The sequence below is a fragment of the Lagenorhynchus albirostris genome, chromosome 9, assembly GCF_949774975.1.
Source record: "Lagenorhynchus albirostris chromosome 9, mLagAlb1.1, whole genome shotgun sequence".
Classification (NCBI taxonomy): Eukaryota; Metazoa; Chordata; class Mammalia; order Artiodactyla; family Delphinidae; genus Lagenorhynchus; species Lagenorhynchus albirostris.
This window is the reverse complement of record NC_083103.1, coordinates 78,719,053-78,734,940: the sequence shown is the minus strand read 5'-3', so window position 1 is coordinate 78,734,940 and position 15,888 is coordinate 78,719,053. Positions and strand designations below refer to the sequence as shown.

Sequence of the window (15,888 nt, the reverse complement as noted above, 5' to 3'; positions counted from 1 at the left end):
TACATTCTTCTACCTCTGCCTGAACCTGTAGGGAATTCATGCAGGGATCCATATTTGTTGAGAGGTCACACCAGTGCTTTTAAATTCCAGCTGCAGCACTCAATCCTGTGATGAGTCTCCAAGCTTGGTTCTGGTCTATTTCTGTGGCCTTCAGGTATATATAATATTTCCCTCTTAGGTTCTCTGGAGAAAATGAAGTTTAAAACTCACCAGGTTATAAACATTCTGGAAACAAGACTACATTTCTTCTTATGGAAGTAGGTGTACCATCTTGATATTCTTATCTGAAAAAGTAGAATAAGCTACTTTCCCACAAAGAGGAAAACATTTTTGCCAAGTGAAGTGAAAATTTTACTCTTCCCACAATAGCCATAAATATGCTGAGGCCGTTATTTTGCCAGATGGTTTTTGAGACCCTGCTGAAATGAGAGAAGGCCTTATTTTATATTTCCCTCAAATTCTACCAGAAACCACACTTCTTGGGAGGAAAAAAAGTCCCCATGTAAGCATGTTTACCTTTAACTGACTAGGAAGTTGAAATTTGTCCACAAATGATGACTCACCATCATAGGCCTATAAAAGTAAAGGTACTTGTCTGTGGAAAAGCAGCAGCCTCCAGGCACAACCACTCAAGATGTACCCAGGCGTCCTGGCTGCCTTCCTCTTCTTGAGTTGGACTCACTGTTGGTCCCTGCCTCTTCCCAATGATGAAGATTCTGACGATTTGTCCGAGGAAGACTTCCAGTTTGCAGAGGTAGAGTATTTTGCCAACCCCAGTGGTGTGATACATCTCATAAATGTCCTTTTCTTTTAAAAGAGGATCATTGTGGTCTCTTTCCTAGAATTACCTGAAATCATACTACTATCCTCTGAATCCTGCTGGAATCCTGAAGAAGACGGCAGCAAGCTCTGTGGTTGACAGGCTTAGAGAAATGCAGTCTTTTTTCGGCTTAGAGGTGACTGGCAGACTTGATGATAACACCTTAGACATCATGAAAAAACCAAGATGTGGGGTCCCTGATGTGGGTGAATACAATGTTTTTCCTCGAACTCTCAAATGGTCCAAAATGAACTTAACCTACAGGTAAATCATAGACTATCTTTCTTTAATATTTGTTATATTTTTCAGTATCAGATGTCTAATTTTCAGCACAAGCTACAGGTGACAGAACACGTGTGGTCCCATTATTTTACATAGGCCTTAGATATTAAACTGGAAGTTAAGTATGTCCAGGAATAACTTTAATACTGTTGATGAGAATATCTCATAGCATCTATTATGGTTACATTAACCCAGCATTATTTCTCATTGCAAATCTCAATTTATTTCTTTCAGATATGAAATCAAAATAGAAGTAAAAGTAGTTTCAAGGCAATTTGCAGAGATGCAGTAATCAGGCATATTTATTATAACAGTGCTAAAAATGGAGAGTTTCATTCTCTATGAACTTTACAGAACTATTTCATTTGTTTAGGTTACAGTGATACAGAACTTTTAGCATGCAGTATAAGTTATATTAAACATCTAAATACTTTAAGATGTCAAATGGTCAAATCTTTGGAGATACTCAAATATCTGATTGAATTTTTCATTTTATAGTCTTTGTATGGCATCATAATTAATACGTTCTTGGAAACAATGGACGTTTAGTAGAACTTTTAAAGAAGCCATTGCATTTTGAGTAGAAAAGCAGTATTCCAAGAAAATATATTCTAAAATAGCTTTCACCTTCCGAAAATTTGATGGAAACTTTCTCTGTTGAATAGAATTGTGAATTATACCCCTGATTTGACTCATTATGAAGTTGAAAAGGCATTCAAAAAAGCCTTCAAAGTTTGGTCTGATGTGACACCTCTGAATTTTATCAGAATTCAAAATGGCACTGCGGATATCATGATCTCTTTTGGAACTAAAGGTAATGATGCAGACTTTGTATATTCTGCTCCTTAATTGGCTCCATTCTTTTATTCCTTCTTTCAGTTATTCATTAATTTTTATAGAATTCAACAAAAATTCATTAAGCACCTGTGCTAGGCACTACTTCATATAATTAGAGTCTTAACTCTTGTTTTTGTGTATAGAGCATGGTGACTTCTACCCATTTGATGGACCCTCTGGTCTATTGGCTCATGCTTTTCCTCCTGGACCAAATTATGGAGGAGATGCCCATTTTGATGATGATGAAACCTGGACAAGTAGTTCCAAAGGTAGTATTTCTTATAAAGATATAATTCATGACTATCAGATTAGATTAGATCATTAACCCATTAATAAGAAGTTTAAGCATACTGTAAATTATATTTGGTATTTGATTCTATTTTCCAAGTTAACAAGTATGATAATCTTCTACTTATTAGTCTCTACAAGTGACATTTCTATAAGCTAATATGAAACATTAAAAATGAGCAAAATCTACTAAGTCTAGTGGCTCGAGGGATACTAGCTAACTTTGAAACAGGATCAGAATGCTTTCTGTCAACGAAGGTGCTGTTATTGTGGATTACCTTTGACATGTTGAAGAAGTACAGTTTATTACAAATATAAATCTAAAAACTATTAGGGCTAAATATGTAGATCGTAAATGAGTTGGATGTGAGTTGGAATAGTTTTTTCCCTTGTAGAAATATTAATGGCACAAGTCCAGTCAAATTTCTGTTCTCTATTATATGTTACTTGTTTTAGACTTGTCTGCATCACTGATTTTACAAATACCACTCTAACAAATCAATATAGTGCCTTACTTGAGAAAGCATGAGACAAAACAGATTAAATTATATTTACAAGAGCAAAATGAAACTGACTGTTGAGTGAATTTAGTCAGTAGTTGAGTCTTCAAGGCTCAAAAGGATTAGGAATATTAATTTAGGCAGAAAAGCAGGATTATCACAACTAGGACTTAATTTTGGAGCTATATGGACTCTTAGTTGTGACAATTAAAGGGTAGTCTTCAAAAACAGCTACTTTTTATTATTCATTTAAATATAAAAAGAATTATTTTTCCAAGAAGTAAAACTGGGCCTTGAATAGTCAATGTCTCAATGCATACATCTCCAATCTGTCTTTGGAAGGGAAGGTGAGAATTTATATATTTAAGGTCTGAATATTTAGCAGGTAGGAATGATTTTAGGAAGAAAGAACAACACGTAGTATTGTTAAGACATAGTCACAGTAAGCTTCAGTTTTTGGTTCCTGCATAAATTCTGGGTTTGAAAAATTTAAGTAAAATGAATGAAAACATCCATAAGTCAGGATTAATTTTTCAGCTGAAGGCCAAGAATGATACCCACTGCTAGTTATTTCAATGAAGAATTACTTGTTATTCAGATTATCATGAACTTTGATCACTCTTATGGTCTGCACAATTCACTAAGTTTGTTATACATTTTCTTCATGCATAGGCTATGAGAGCAAAGGGTATTCAAGGTCAAATTGAAACCACTGACTCCAGCTTTCATCTGTTCTTTTGATATTTTATTATTTTTTTCCAATTTAAATTACCAGTATTAGGAGGCTCAATAATTGGTGGAAAGAGTGACTAGAGGAAATAGTGTAAATACAGTGACATAGTAGTCTTCGAGAATAGAGGAAAGTTGGCCAATCATGTCCAGAGTTTCTGTTTCTTTAAATTCTAGAGTCTAGAGATATTCTGGAAAGGATCATTTGGTTGGAATTTGCTCCCAAGTAGATTCTCGGAGATCCTATTTAATGCATCCTCTATGCTTGGTCATTATAACTTTGGATGCTGCCTCTGGTTTAGATGATGTTCTAGGCAGTACTGTAGATATGTATCATCCTATATTTTTTCCCATGAGTTTCCAGTTAAAGTCATCACTGTCTACTTTCCTCACCTGACATGAGAAAACAAAGAGCAAATCAGGATTACTAGTGTCTTCACAATAAATCGTTTTTGATTACTAATCAATGTGTTGGTACTCTGTGTAGGCAGCTATAATCGAAGAGAACACCAAATTATTTATAATGATTAAATCAGTGTTTTAAATCTTCCTTTAAGACACTGAATATTAACTTTAAAAAGTGAGTTAAATAGCCAAGAAAGAGAAATGGTGACATAATAATAATAAACAAAATAATATTTATTCTGTGAATTGGTCGTTGGAGGACTTTTTTTCTCAGTTTCTTTGTTTTCTTACAGGTTACAACTTGTTTCTTGTTGCTGCCCATGAGTTTGGCCATTCCTTAGGTCTTGACCACTCCAAGGACCCAGGGGCACTCATGTTTCCCATATATACCTACACTGGCAAAAGCCACTTTATACTTCCTGATGATGATGTACAAGGGATCCAGTCTCTCTATGGTAACTATTAATTCATCCGTTTAACAGCAGAAGAGGTATATACATTTATTTTCTAAATTATTAGTGAATTTACCATTACCAATATTGCTGTCCTGGTTTTGTTATTAAAACCTGGAGAAACACGCTCATTTTTTCTTTCCAAATCAAACTACCTGCTCAAGTAGAAAATATTCCATTCTCCAAAGTTTTTGCAGAATGTAACTCCCCATGTTTGTATTTTATACATTGTAAGGTACATTTGATATCCTCACAATACTTCTGACATCAGAAAGAAATATTTTATTCACCATTTAACCAATGAAGAAACTAAGCCTGTAGAGTTTAAATAGTGTATCGATAGCAGCACAGCTGGGTGAAACACAGCTGGATAGTAACACAGCTTTTGGGATAGCTTTCACCCAGCTTATACAGGGAGAAAGTGAGATTTTAACCAGCGTTTACAAAATCTGGGTATTCTTTCAACTACTCCTGTTTGCCACAGTAGAATCCATTCAAGTGGCCTGTGTTAGTTTTTAACCAACATCTACAGTGACCATTTGTAAGAATCTGTTCCTTTTTTTTCTTCCAAATTTTCAATAATATTTACAAAATAATTAAACTTCAACCCAAACAAGCAAAAGTACCTACCATAAATAGAAGTAAAACCACAGTACACAGTCATCAGTGTAAATACTTCTAGAACACAGAGCTCAGAAAACTAGCTCAGGCCACCTCAACCTATTATTTTCCCTTCTGGATTTAAATCTACTACAGCAGCTAGTGTAGGCACAGGCAAGAATTTTGCAATTTTTACTATTTCTACAATATCTTGACTGAGGAACTTAATGATAGAACTAATAGGACCTATTTAGAGAAAAATAAGTTTAGAATTATTTTATTTACTGCACCTCTTCTGCACTCATGTGAGCTGGTGGAACAGTTCCCAACATGCGGCCGGTCATACCAGAATGGCTGAAGACCTAGCTTTTCACTGAGATGCAGCTGTGATGTGGTCAACTGGTAAAGCAACATGAGCTGATGTTGACAGCTGATAAAATAGGCAAGAGAAAGAGCCCAAATGAGGGCTGCCACAGAGACAACATGCCGCCAGAAATGGCTTTGAGAAGAATGTGTTTCTCAAGCGAAGTCCGTCAATAGGTTGTGCAAAGCATGGGGAAAGTTTCCTCAAAGTCTTTTCTCCCCACCCCCCGCCACCCCATTTCTATCACCAACCTCAAGAAAGCTAAATTTGTAGCTGAGATGATTCTCAAGGGTCTTGAAAGATGAAAACAGAAGGAGAAGTCCTGTAGGCAAGAACTTGGTAACCATGGAGGAAGGAAGTAGGATTACAGGTTCTTTGGAGAATTATGTAGTGGTGGCAGGACTTACTGCCCTTTCTGCTCTCCATTGGCAGAATCAGGTCATCCTCAGTAACTTCCTTCACTCATTTCATGACTGCAGGTCCAGGAGATGAAGACCCCAACCCTAAACATCCCAAAACGCCAGACAAATGTGATCCTTCCTTATCCCTTGATGCCATTACCAGTCTCCGAGGAGAAACAATGATCTTTAAAGACAGGTACTCTTCGTATTATTTTATAAAACCTGCATGTAACAAACATTTGTGAGGCCATGTCTTCAAATTGCCAAAACATGTGGTCAAACTTCCAAAGAAAGGTGAAGTTAGTGAAAGTAATAGAACTTTGGGTAGTTTATTTACATATATGAGAGGAAGTAAATAACTGATGGATAAATGTTTTACTTTTCAATGGATAATCTTGGCATTGTATAGCTTCCTTTTACATCTTTGGTTGTAGTTTTTCTTATAAAGACATATTTACAAAGTAAATATAGAAATACAATTTATTTATTTTAAAATGCAGTTATTGAAATCAATTACCATGTTAGTAAGCTGTTACTCATAATTCCACATGAGTTCCTTTTGATATGGAAAAACTTTGGTTCTGGTAACATATGTTGGAATTTAAGAGAGGAAGCACTGTACAACCTAAATCTATAGGTGATGAAAAATGAAATACTAATTTTTAATTTTGATATTGTTTTAATATCCTTATTTGTTCATTTGTTCATCTATTCAATGAATTAATTGTTCCCTCATCTGTGATCCTATAGCATTCCTACCTCCTCTACTATAGCTCTAATTTCATTGGGCTCCAGTATTTTCTCATATATCAGTTTCCCCAGGCCATGAGATCTTGGGAGCATAGTTTGTGTCACTCATGTTTTCTTTCCAGAGCCCAACACAGTGCCTGGCACATTTGCTTGCCACTTAAAAGATATGCAAAATTGAACAAAGCATGGTCCCAGCCCACAAATGACTTGGAGGCTTCACAAAGGCTCTGTGAGATTTTAGACTTCAATAATTTAGGATAGAGTTAAGATAGCAACAGCTTGTTTAACTGGCACTTAAGGGAAGTGGAAATCTTTCACCCTCACGGGTGCTAGGGAGTGGTTGTGTCTAACTTACCTGTACTGATGTGGAGAAAGGTGGCTAGCAGGATAGACATATTGCACTTGAAAAAATGATGGCAAACTCTGCATTTTTACTTTTGTGTTAGATTCTTCTGGCGTCTGCATCCTCAGCAGGTTGACGCAGAGCTGTTTTTAACAAAATCCTTTTGGCCAGAACTTCCCAACCGTATTGATGCTGCATATGAGCACCCTTCCCATGACCTTATCTTCATCTTTAGAGGTAATCTTTCCACCAGTGGGACCTCCCACATGTCCAGAGCAGGCAGTGATGAACTTGATGTTACCAGAGACTTAATAAAATGATTGTTGTCAAAAATACACCTAAATTAAGAATCAAGTATAACAAAATGGGAACCAGAAAGCACCTGAAACCTTTCTACCAAGTGTCCCCAAATTTGACAAGTAAAAAGTCTACATTATTACTTATCATATCCACTCTTTATTTCACACCAATCATGTCAGTTTTTTTTCTTATTTCCTCTTAAAAATTATTTACTAAGCAAATGTAATAATAATGTACATTTTTAAAAATTGAAAAAAATTATCCATAATTCCCCCTTCTGAAAAGTGAACTTATTTTATTTTATCACTTTATTTTCTAGTCTTTCACCATATGAAATACATATTTTAAATATTTATATTCATAATGTATATACATTTTAATATTCTACTTGACATAGGTTCCCAAATTGCTATTCCAGCTTTGTGATCATAATTTATAATGGCTACATAGCATTTTACTGACATTGTTTCTATTGTTTGACTATTATAATAAAGCTATAATGAAGTCACTTTTTAGAGAAGAAAATAATTTTCTACTGGTATAAAATTTGAGTTTTCAAATTAATTTCCTATTCCTACTGTGCTGCTTATTCATACAGAAATCTTAATGTATTTTTCACCCAGTTCCAAACTTAATATTCAGAGGTAACAAATTGTCAAACTAATCATGATATTTGGTGGGCTATACTTACAGTTAGGAAACTGGCATCTTAAATCCTTTTTTTTGTTTGTTTGAAGAATGTGCATATTTCTGTGTTTCATAAACATGGTGACCACAAACACTGACTAATTTATTTCTAAATGTGTAAAATGAGTCTTTCTTTGTTAAATATCTACATATGTGAGTTTTAATAGATTCCCTTGAATAATAAAACAATTCTTTTACTTATTCTAGGCAGAAAATTTTGGGCTCTTAATGGTTATGATATTCTGGAAGGTTATCCCAGAAAAATATCCGACCTGGGATTTCCAAAAGAGGTTAAAAAGATAAGTGCGGCCGTTCACTTTGAGGATACAGAGAAGACGCTCTTCTTCTCAGGAAACCAAGTCTGGAGGTATGGCAGCCATATTTACTGACCCATCATCTTATATCATAGAGGCAAAGTGAGTCTCGAAAATCCCTTGCTACTTAAAATTATCTCATGAAGTATTGTAAATGTCATACCCGTCATTCATTCTCTTCCATACCAGCTCCAGCAGGTAGCTCTTAACACAGGTATTTAAAAGTCTCAAGCCCTCTTGAAAATACACATATAATTCTTGCCCTTTCTGGGCCACTCTTCTCTTTCTTAGGCATTTGTTGTACTACAACCATGGCAAAACTCTCTCTCTTATTTTGACATCTTAATTCCTTGTAATCTTTCTCCTGGATTCTCTTTCTTGTCATCCTCTCCTAATTTACATGGAGCTCCATCTTCTGTGGCCAGAGAGGACACAAGAATAGGTACAGGAAAAGACTGAGCAAGAGAAGGCCACAATTTCTAGTCTGTTGATTCATCGGAGAGGTTGGCCAGGAAGGTTCTAGGCTTGTAGTTTGTGAAGCCAGCTCCTTCTGAAGAACAAGTAGAACAGGAATATTGAAAACACATGTAGAGCTCAAGGCAGCATTGACATTGGCAATATTTATGAGCCCAAATCCATGTCTATATTCAGGGATGATTATCTCATAGGTACACAATAGTTGAAATATTTTAAATGGTAACTTTACTCCCACCATACACACGCACACACACACACACACATATATATATATACACTCATTATATATATATATATATATACACTCATGCATGCATGTGTACACACACATACACACTCTTACATATCATCTTTACGTTTTGGCTTCTTTATTTCTGATAATGACACTTACCACTTTAAATATTACTGCCAGGTTCTACCTGCACTAGTGTTCCAGTCCCTTTACCTTATATGAGGTCTATGGCTCAGTCAAAATGGATTGCTTATCATATCTCAAATGCACTGTGCTTTTATCTCCCCATAACCTTCCCTTATGCAATTTTCTTTGCTAGAGGTCTTTCCCTACATCTCTGTCTTTTGAAATTCCATCCATTGTTTAAAGTTAACTTGAAAGTCTTTCTTGATCACCCCATTCAAAATTATCTCCCTTCTCATGTAACTCCCATGACATCTCATGTTTACTCTCTCATGATGTTTAACCCCTATTGCCTAATGTTGCAGTTTTGTGTGTATATGTCTTAGCTTTCTTGATGGTGCAGTGGTTCTTACTTTTTATCTATTGAAACATACCTCAAAAATATAAAAAACTTTCATCAATAACAGTAAGAATATTACATCACAGGAGGCTGTTCTCTTAGGTTAATTTCAGAGTGTGTTTGGTTGGCTAGGGTGTGAGTATGTGCAGGGGAAGAAGAGTATGGAATATAAAGTTATGAGAGGGGAAAGCTGTGCTCTCCTTCCTAGTTTTATTTCCACTGTATGCCTCTATAACTTTTTAGTGCAGAAATTGAACCTTAAATAGTTTGGCATCCGTTACTGCACTTAGCAAGTTGTCTTACACATAGTGGGAGCTCAACAGATAATCGTTCAATGCATAAACATATATTTCACTCTAAGAACACTTTCCTAATAATATACTTTTATAGCAGCTATACAAATTTTGAAATGGAAATGAGCTTATAACTGTCTTTACAAAGATGGTCTTTAGGCAAGTCAAAATACCTCACCAGGTATCCACTGTATACTCAGTATTATAATTCCTAATTTTAAAAAGCTACTGGTTGTTTCAAATGGACTTAAAAATTTGAAACTTTTGTCAATTTTGAAAGCTGCCATTATACCCATTGTATTATTTCTAAAGTAATTTACCTACGACCTACTCAAGAGTTTCTTTTTCTTATTAAATAGCTATGATGAAACTAACCATATGATGCATAAAGACTACCCCAGACTAATAGAAGAGGACTTCCCAGGAATTGGTGATAAAGTAGATGCTGTCTTCGAGAAAAATGGTAACTAGTTCCATTGAACTGACCTTAATGGAGGGCTTCTGTAGCCCCTTGAAATAATTTCCTTATAAAGGAATTTTACACAGAATTTAGATGTGCTGATAAATGTCTGACAGTTAAGGGATTACTCATTCTTGTGTGACTACTGACACAGACAGCAAACAAAAATTAATATGCTTAGAATAAATGAGAATTTTACTTAATGACTGCTAATTCTATGAATAAAAGATGCCAAATCTTAAACACTACCTTAAATTTAAAGATATTAAGATGCAAAAAGTATAGTTCAAATCAGGGGTGGAGTGGGGAGTAATTTATATATGAAGACCAATAATCATAGCTATATAATGATTTTTTGCTTGAATTATGGAAAGAGATGTTATCTCTAACTTACAAAAAATAACGAATATCAATAATTCAACCATCAAAACTGGAACTCCTGCCAATACAGCAATTAATTCGAGGTGACAGTTTAAGAGAGCTGGAGACATTTATACCTTTCCCCCTCTTTAAATTATAAGCAATATATTAAAACATTAGTGGTATTTATAAAGATAAACACTGGAATGTTAAAAAAAGTGAAGCTAACAGATTGGGCTTTTAAAAGTAGCTAGAGTAAAACATTATTTTCAAACTCTGAAATTTTCTTTTTGGTCTTTTTCTTTTAGGTTATATCTATTTTTTCAATGGGCCCATACAGTTTGAATACAGCATCTGGAGTAACCGTATTGTTCGAGTCATGCCAACAAATTCCCTATTGTGGTGTTAAATGTTTTAAAAATATTGTTATTTAAATCCTGGAGACCATTCGGGGTAATGCTTCCAGACATTTTTGAGGGGGGCCATGGGGGAGGGAGAGATATCAGGGGAAAGCTTAGTTCTGTGAACAAGCTTCAGTAAGTTATCTTTGAATATTTAGTATCTATACAGCTATGCGTGGGGCTGGAACCACAATGAATTTTAAAGTCATGAAATTCATTATCTCTAAGGGTCACCTAATTCTTGTGTACTATACAGAAGCAGTAGTTGACAATATTCAACATCAAAAATGGGATATATGATCTGTCAAAGAGAGTTAGCTTAATATATTTATAAGGAAACTTTGCAAAGACATAAAAGTAAATCACATTTATATAATTAATGAATCATCTTTACCAAATAGTATAAAGTCATATGAAAATGCAATTTTGGGGGAGCATATGACAGCCATACACAAACAACAATAAACCAAAGGGAAATGTCTGTAATAAATATATTATAGACAACTTTCCAAAGAAATAACTTGGGTTTTTCACTAAAAATATTTGGATGTATGTGCCCCTCTTCATTCAGAAATATCAGAGTCACTAAAGATATGAGACAAAGACTAATAGTGAGGACAGCAGATGTGGCCTTTGTATTGTGTTTAGTTTTCACTATTGGCAATGACTCAAGGACTACTCTCAAAGAAGATAAATATTTCTTTTCATGTTTATAGAAGACAAAGAGAGATGATCTCTCTTTGTATTAAAATATTTCAGGTCTTTCAAAAATATCAAAGTATACTAAAATTGTTAACAAAATGATCCAAGGCCACAGAGTCACTTTTTCATAAATCATCTGATTATTTAAGGCTAAAAGTAGTGTTTTAACCCTATTTTATCTAAACAATTGTTTTAATTGTCCAGTTTACCTTGGATATATAAGCTATTTTTGAAAGAAATAGACTAAAATTTATCATAAATTGGAAGTATATATGTTAAAATAGAGATAACCAAAATAAAGGAAATATTCTACTGGATTGTGGTCCTCTTGAAAAATGAAACTATGCCTTTTTTCTCCTTTTTTTTTTCTTTACTCCCTCGGAACTTTTTACAGTGCTTGGCACTTGGTACTTATTGACTATATGAATGGTCATCAAGGGAAGAACCTTTGTGTTGAGAGATCATGTTCCTAAAAACTCAGGCAAAGAAAAGAAAGTGTATTATATATGTGAAAAGTATTAGGAAGTGTTTATATTGTTTATAATAAAAAGTTATTTTCAACAGACATTGTCATACGGTATATTTTTGTCTTTTGGTATAATTTTAAGCTTTTCCTCACACAAAGAATGTCCATTTAAATTATTCCTTTTTCTTGCTAACCTCTTTGTTGGGTTGTTTCTTATAAGAACACTAAATTCAAATTTAGTATTAATTGTACCCGGCTTTTTTAACTCAAGTTCTGGTTGAGTTTGGTCAGCCTCGTGCTGATGAGCCCCATTTACTGGGCCAGCTTCCTTAGATGGAGCCCACAGGCTCCTCAGAATCTTCTCTGCTGAGAGTATTACTTGGTAATGAAGTGGAGAAAGCAGTAGATCTAGAGTTAGGAAAACTGAGTCCTAACACCAACTCTGCCATGAACTCGGGCATGTTACTTCAGGCAGCTCATTTAATCTGTGTGGGCTTTACTTTGCTGATGTTTAAAATGAAAGGAATAGCAGCTTTGGGGAAATATGAGGAAGCAGGGAACTCTAATGGGGAAGACAAACACTACCTAGGAAACTCAGGGCCTCTGAGCTTAAACATTAGATCTTTTGTGTTTTCTTAAACAGTGTTCATCCCCAAACATTTAATAAGTATCTGTTCTATGTCAGGCACCTAAGACATTGAGATAAACTAGAAAAACTTGATCTCTACCCCTGAAGAGCTTCTATCCTACTATGAAAACAAAGCAATTAAAATTGAGTAAATAAAGTGCTTTTCCAGGGGAGAAATGACCACCAGTTATGGGTGCAGAGAAGACTGCTCTTACCTTCCTCCCAGTGCACCCCCAAAGTCAGTCTATGCACTTTTCATCTTCCTTGACAATTTAATAGGATTACTGATTTCTAAGTTTTGCTATTGGTGTAGAACATCATCTACCCATCCATCGAATAAATATATAAGGTATAATAAGTATTAATTTCTGTCCTGTGTCAGGAACTTAAGTAGATGCTGGGAGTACAGTGAAAACCAAAACCTCATTGCTTTCTTGGAGCTCGCAGTGTAGTTGGGGAGACAGACATTAATCAGATAAGTATAAATTACAACTGTGATAAATGCTATAAGGTAAGGAAACTTGCTCTGAGATCCTCTCATAAGAGGGATTTTACCTACTGTATATATTGGGGGGAGGGAAACAGGAGGGTTTTTCAAGAAGGGCAACACAAAGGAAGAGATAGATACCCAAGCTGACATAAAAAATGAGTACAAGGCAGTGAAGGGAATCAGGGAAAGAGTTCCAGGCCCATGCCTTCAGACTAGAATGGATCTGTTGGAGCTCAGTAGAGTTACAGAGAGGGTTTTTTTCGCCTGCACCACACAGCTTGCGGGATCTCGTTTCCCCGACCAGGGATTGAACCAGATCTCAGCAGTGAAAGCTCAGAATCCTAACCACTAGACAAGGGAACTCCCTTACAGATAGTTTTATGATGATGTTGGCAGAGTATGGATAGGTAAAACGTACCAGGAAACCCCCTAAATCCAACCATGTTCCTCCTATCTTTCACTATGCCAAATATAAATCAGAGAATCTCTCTATGATCAATAACAACAAAAAAAGTATTCATTTTTAAAGACTGTTAGCACAAAATAACTGTCTATGCTAAAAATAAGCATAGGTCATTGCAGGAGTTGGCATGTGAATATCTACTTCTTGGTAATTGAGACAGTTGATGGAAATATTAACTTTTTTGAGCATATGGGTGTCTACATTATTCTGAAACAAGGTGGGGTGCTGTTTCCATCAGAGCACTGGGGAGGCCCTTCCCCAGTGAAGGCCTTGGTCCCGCCTGGCGCCCAGTGGGTCAGTGCATGGTACTGGTGTGGTAAAAGGCCACTCACCAACCCCACCCCTCGTCTTAAGTGGATGACTTAACTCTGAGGGAAACCCCAGGTAGATGGTGTCTAACTCCTCTCTGCATAAGAATGGTTGCTTTGGAACAATACTTCTCAATGTGTGTTCTGTAAGCCAGCAGCATCAGTGCCACCTGGGAACTTGCTAGAAATGCACATTCTGTGCTCCCCCAGAGCCAAGGAATGAGATCTGTGTTTTAACAAGGCTTCTAGTCCCTCAGGTCCCAGAGTCCCTCAGAAAATCTCTTGTTCTGAGAGAGATGACATTGGTGTTCCCAGGGGTCAAAGCTTCCTGCTAAGATCTTGGGGAACACTGTATTCTACACTCCTTCCAGAAGATTCATAGTATATACTAGCATATTAAAGGCTACAAATAATCCTGTGTCAAAGAAACTATTTAACCTATTGAACAAGGTTTTCCAAACATATCTGAACATGGAACATCATTTACTTTCTTTTACTCTCTTTTTAAAAGAGATGTTTAACTTGATTTCAGAAAAATTTTCATTTGCTTTATTATTTGCTTGCATGGTCTCTCTCATGGATGGCTAGATAGATAAACCAATAGATAAGAGATATATAGTCAGGATTTTTCCCAACTCCCATCTCTGCTCCAGCCTCAATTTCAAATGCCCAATCTGATTGGTGTTACTTGGATCAGTGTCCTTCCACTGTGGCCAGAGTACCAAATTCAAATTACACCAAATGTCTATCTGGAGTTTACCAGTGGGGGCAGGGGTACTATTTAAAAAGAACTCAATATGAGTTGAGTGGTTGGGCTTAATAGGTTATGCTATAAAATATGTTACAGTTAAAATACAAATAGCCTGTTCACACAGATATTCATGTATGATGTGAAGAGACCAAGTTAGAGTGCATTTGCCCAACACACTGCACTCAAGTCGAATTGTAGATAGTAACAGCCTCTTCATCAAATAATAAGGGTGAAAAGTTTGAAAACCCCCTCGAAGTGAACCAGTAGTTTAAATGTTTTGAAATAGGAGCAATTGACGAGATCCCATGCTGGTGAAACAAATTTTGCCCTGGAAATTATCCTGGGAGAACTTTCACGTTAAATTCAAAATAGAGTCCTCAATCCCTGCATCCTCATATCAGAATAAAAATGCCAAGATATATATAGCAGGCCTCACAAAAAGATAGCCACCATACTTTCCTACTAAATTTAAGTCCCAGTTACAGGAAATACCTTGGTATTTAAGGATTCATCATAAGGTTGTGAGATTCAAAATACTTCCATTAGGTGGCAGCAGCCATACTGTTTTGAAAATGATGAATCGATTTAATTACAAAACAAAACTAATACTTCGCTCTTTAATGTAAGGATGAGGAATCTGGCCAAATTGCTGATGGTTTAATCCCTGACTTTATGCCGTTGACTTTCAAATAAGGTTTAACAGCTTAGGAATTCAAGAATAGCTTGCTCTAGTTTCCTTATGTGTCCCTGTCACTCATCTCAACTCTAAAATTTTCCTTCACGGGAGGTGAGAGTCAGGAAGGTGTGTCACACCAAGCCACCAAGACCTGCTGCAGGCCCCTTGGAGCTGGGGTTTGTGCGTCACCACAGACCTCTGGGTGACAGGCTCCAACATGAACCACAAAATACACAATGTACCCAGAGAATGGAATCACACTAAAAAGAAACCAAACTAGCTGGCAGCAAGAGGGAAGAAAATCCCAAATTACCAGTCCAATTACCTGGAGACAATGTTAAGCATAGAGGAAGAGAATGCTTAAGCTTTCCAAATGTTCTTTCTCACATGGTTTAGTTTTTCTAAATTTTTTGGACTTTTATACCTGCCTGATATTCTAGAGCTTGCGAAATGCTGATTTAGGATTTCTTGGCTTTGTTCTACCTCACTGCTCACAAGGTACTCAAATGGGACTACAGCTATTCTATTAATGACCTCTGGAAGATCAAAGATATGGTAGGTTTACACCAACAGCATGGTCATTTTG

The 15,888-nt window shown here is 36.0% G+C and overlaps 1 protein-coding gene across 1 annotated transcript; it reads left to right on the top strand.

Annotated features, from left to right (window-relative positions):
- The first annotated feature begins 634 nt into the window (after positions 1-634).
- Positions 635-10,826, top strand: MMP13 (matrix metallopeptidase 13). Its single transcript, XM_060157924.1, has 10 exons — positions 635-754; positions 843-1,084; positions 1,768-1,916; positions 2,083-2,208; positions 4,155-4,316; positions 5,757-5,874; positions 6,875-7,008; positions 7,966-8,125; positions 9,957-10,060; positions 10,726-10,826. Exons 1-10 carry the CDS (start codon positions 635-637, stop codon positions 10,824-10,826), a joined length of 1,416 nt encoding a protein of 471 aa, XP_060013907.1.
- The last annotated feature ends 5,062 nt before the right edge of the window (positions 10,827-15,888 follow it).

What these genes read in the sequence shown, in the direction of transcription:
- MMP13 (XM_060157924.1), top strand. Translation starts at nt 635, where the DNA reads ATGTACCCAGGCGTCCTGGCTGCCTTCCTCTTCTTGAGTTGGACTCAC. An exon ending in GATCTCTTTTGGAACTAAAG is followed by an intron (nt 1,917 to 2,082) that starts GTAATGATGCAG and finishes TTTTGTGTATAG; the next exon opens with AGCATGGTGACTTCTACCCA. An exon ending in ACAATGATCTTTAAAGACAG is followed by an intron (nt 5,875 to 6,874) that starts GTACTCTTCGTA and finishes CTTTTGTGTTAG; the next exon opens with ATTCTTCTGGCGTCTGCATC.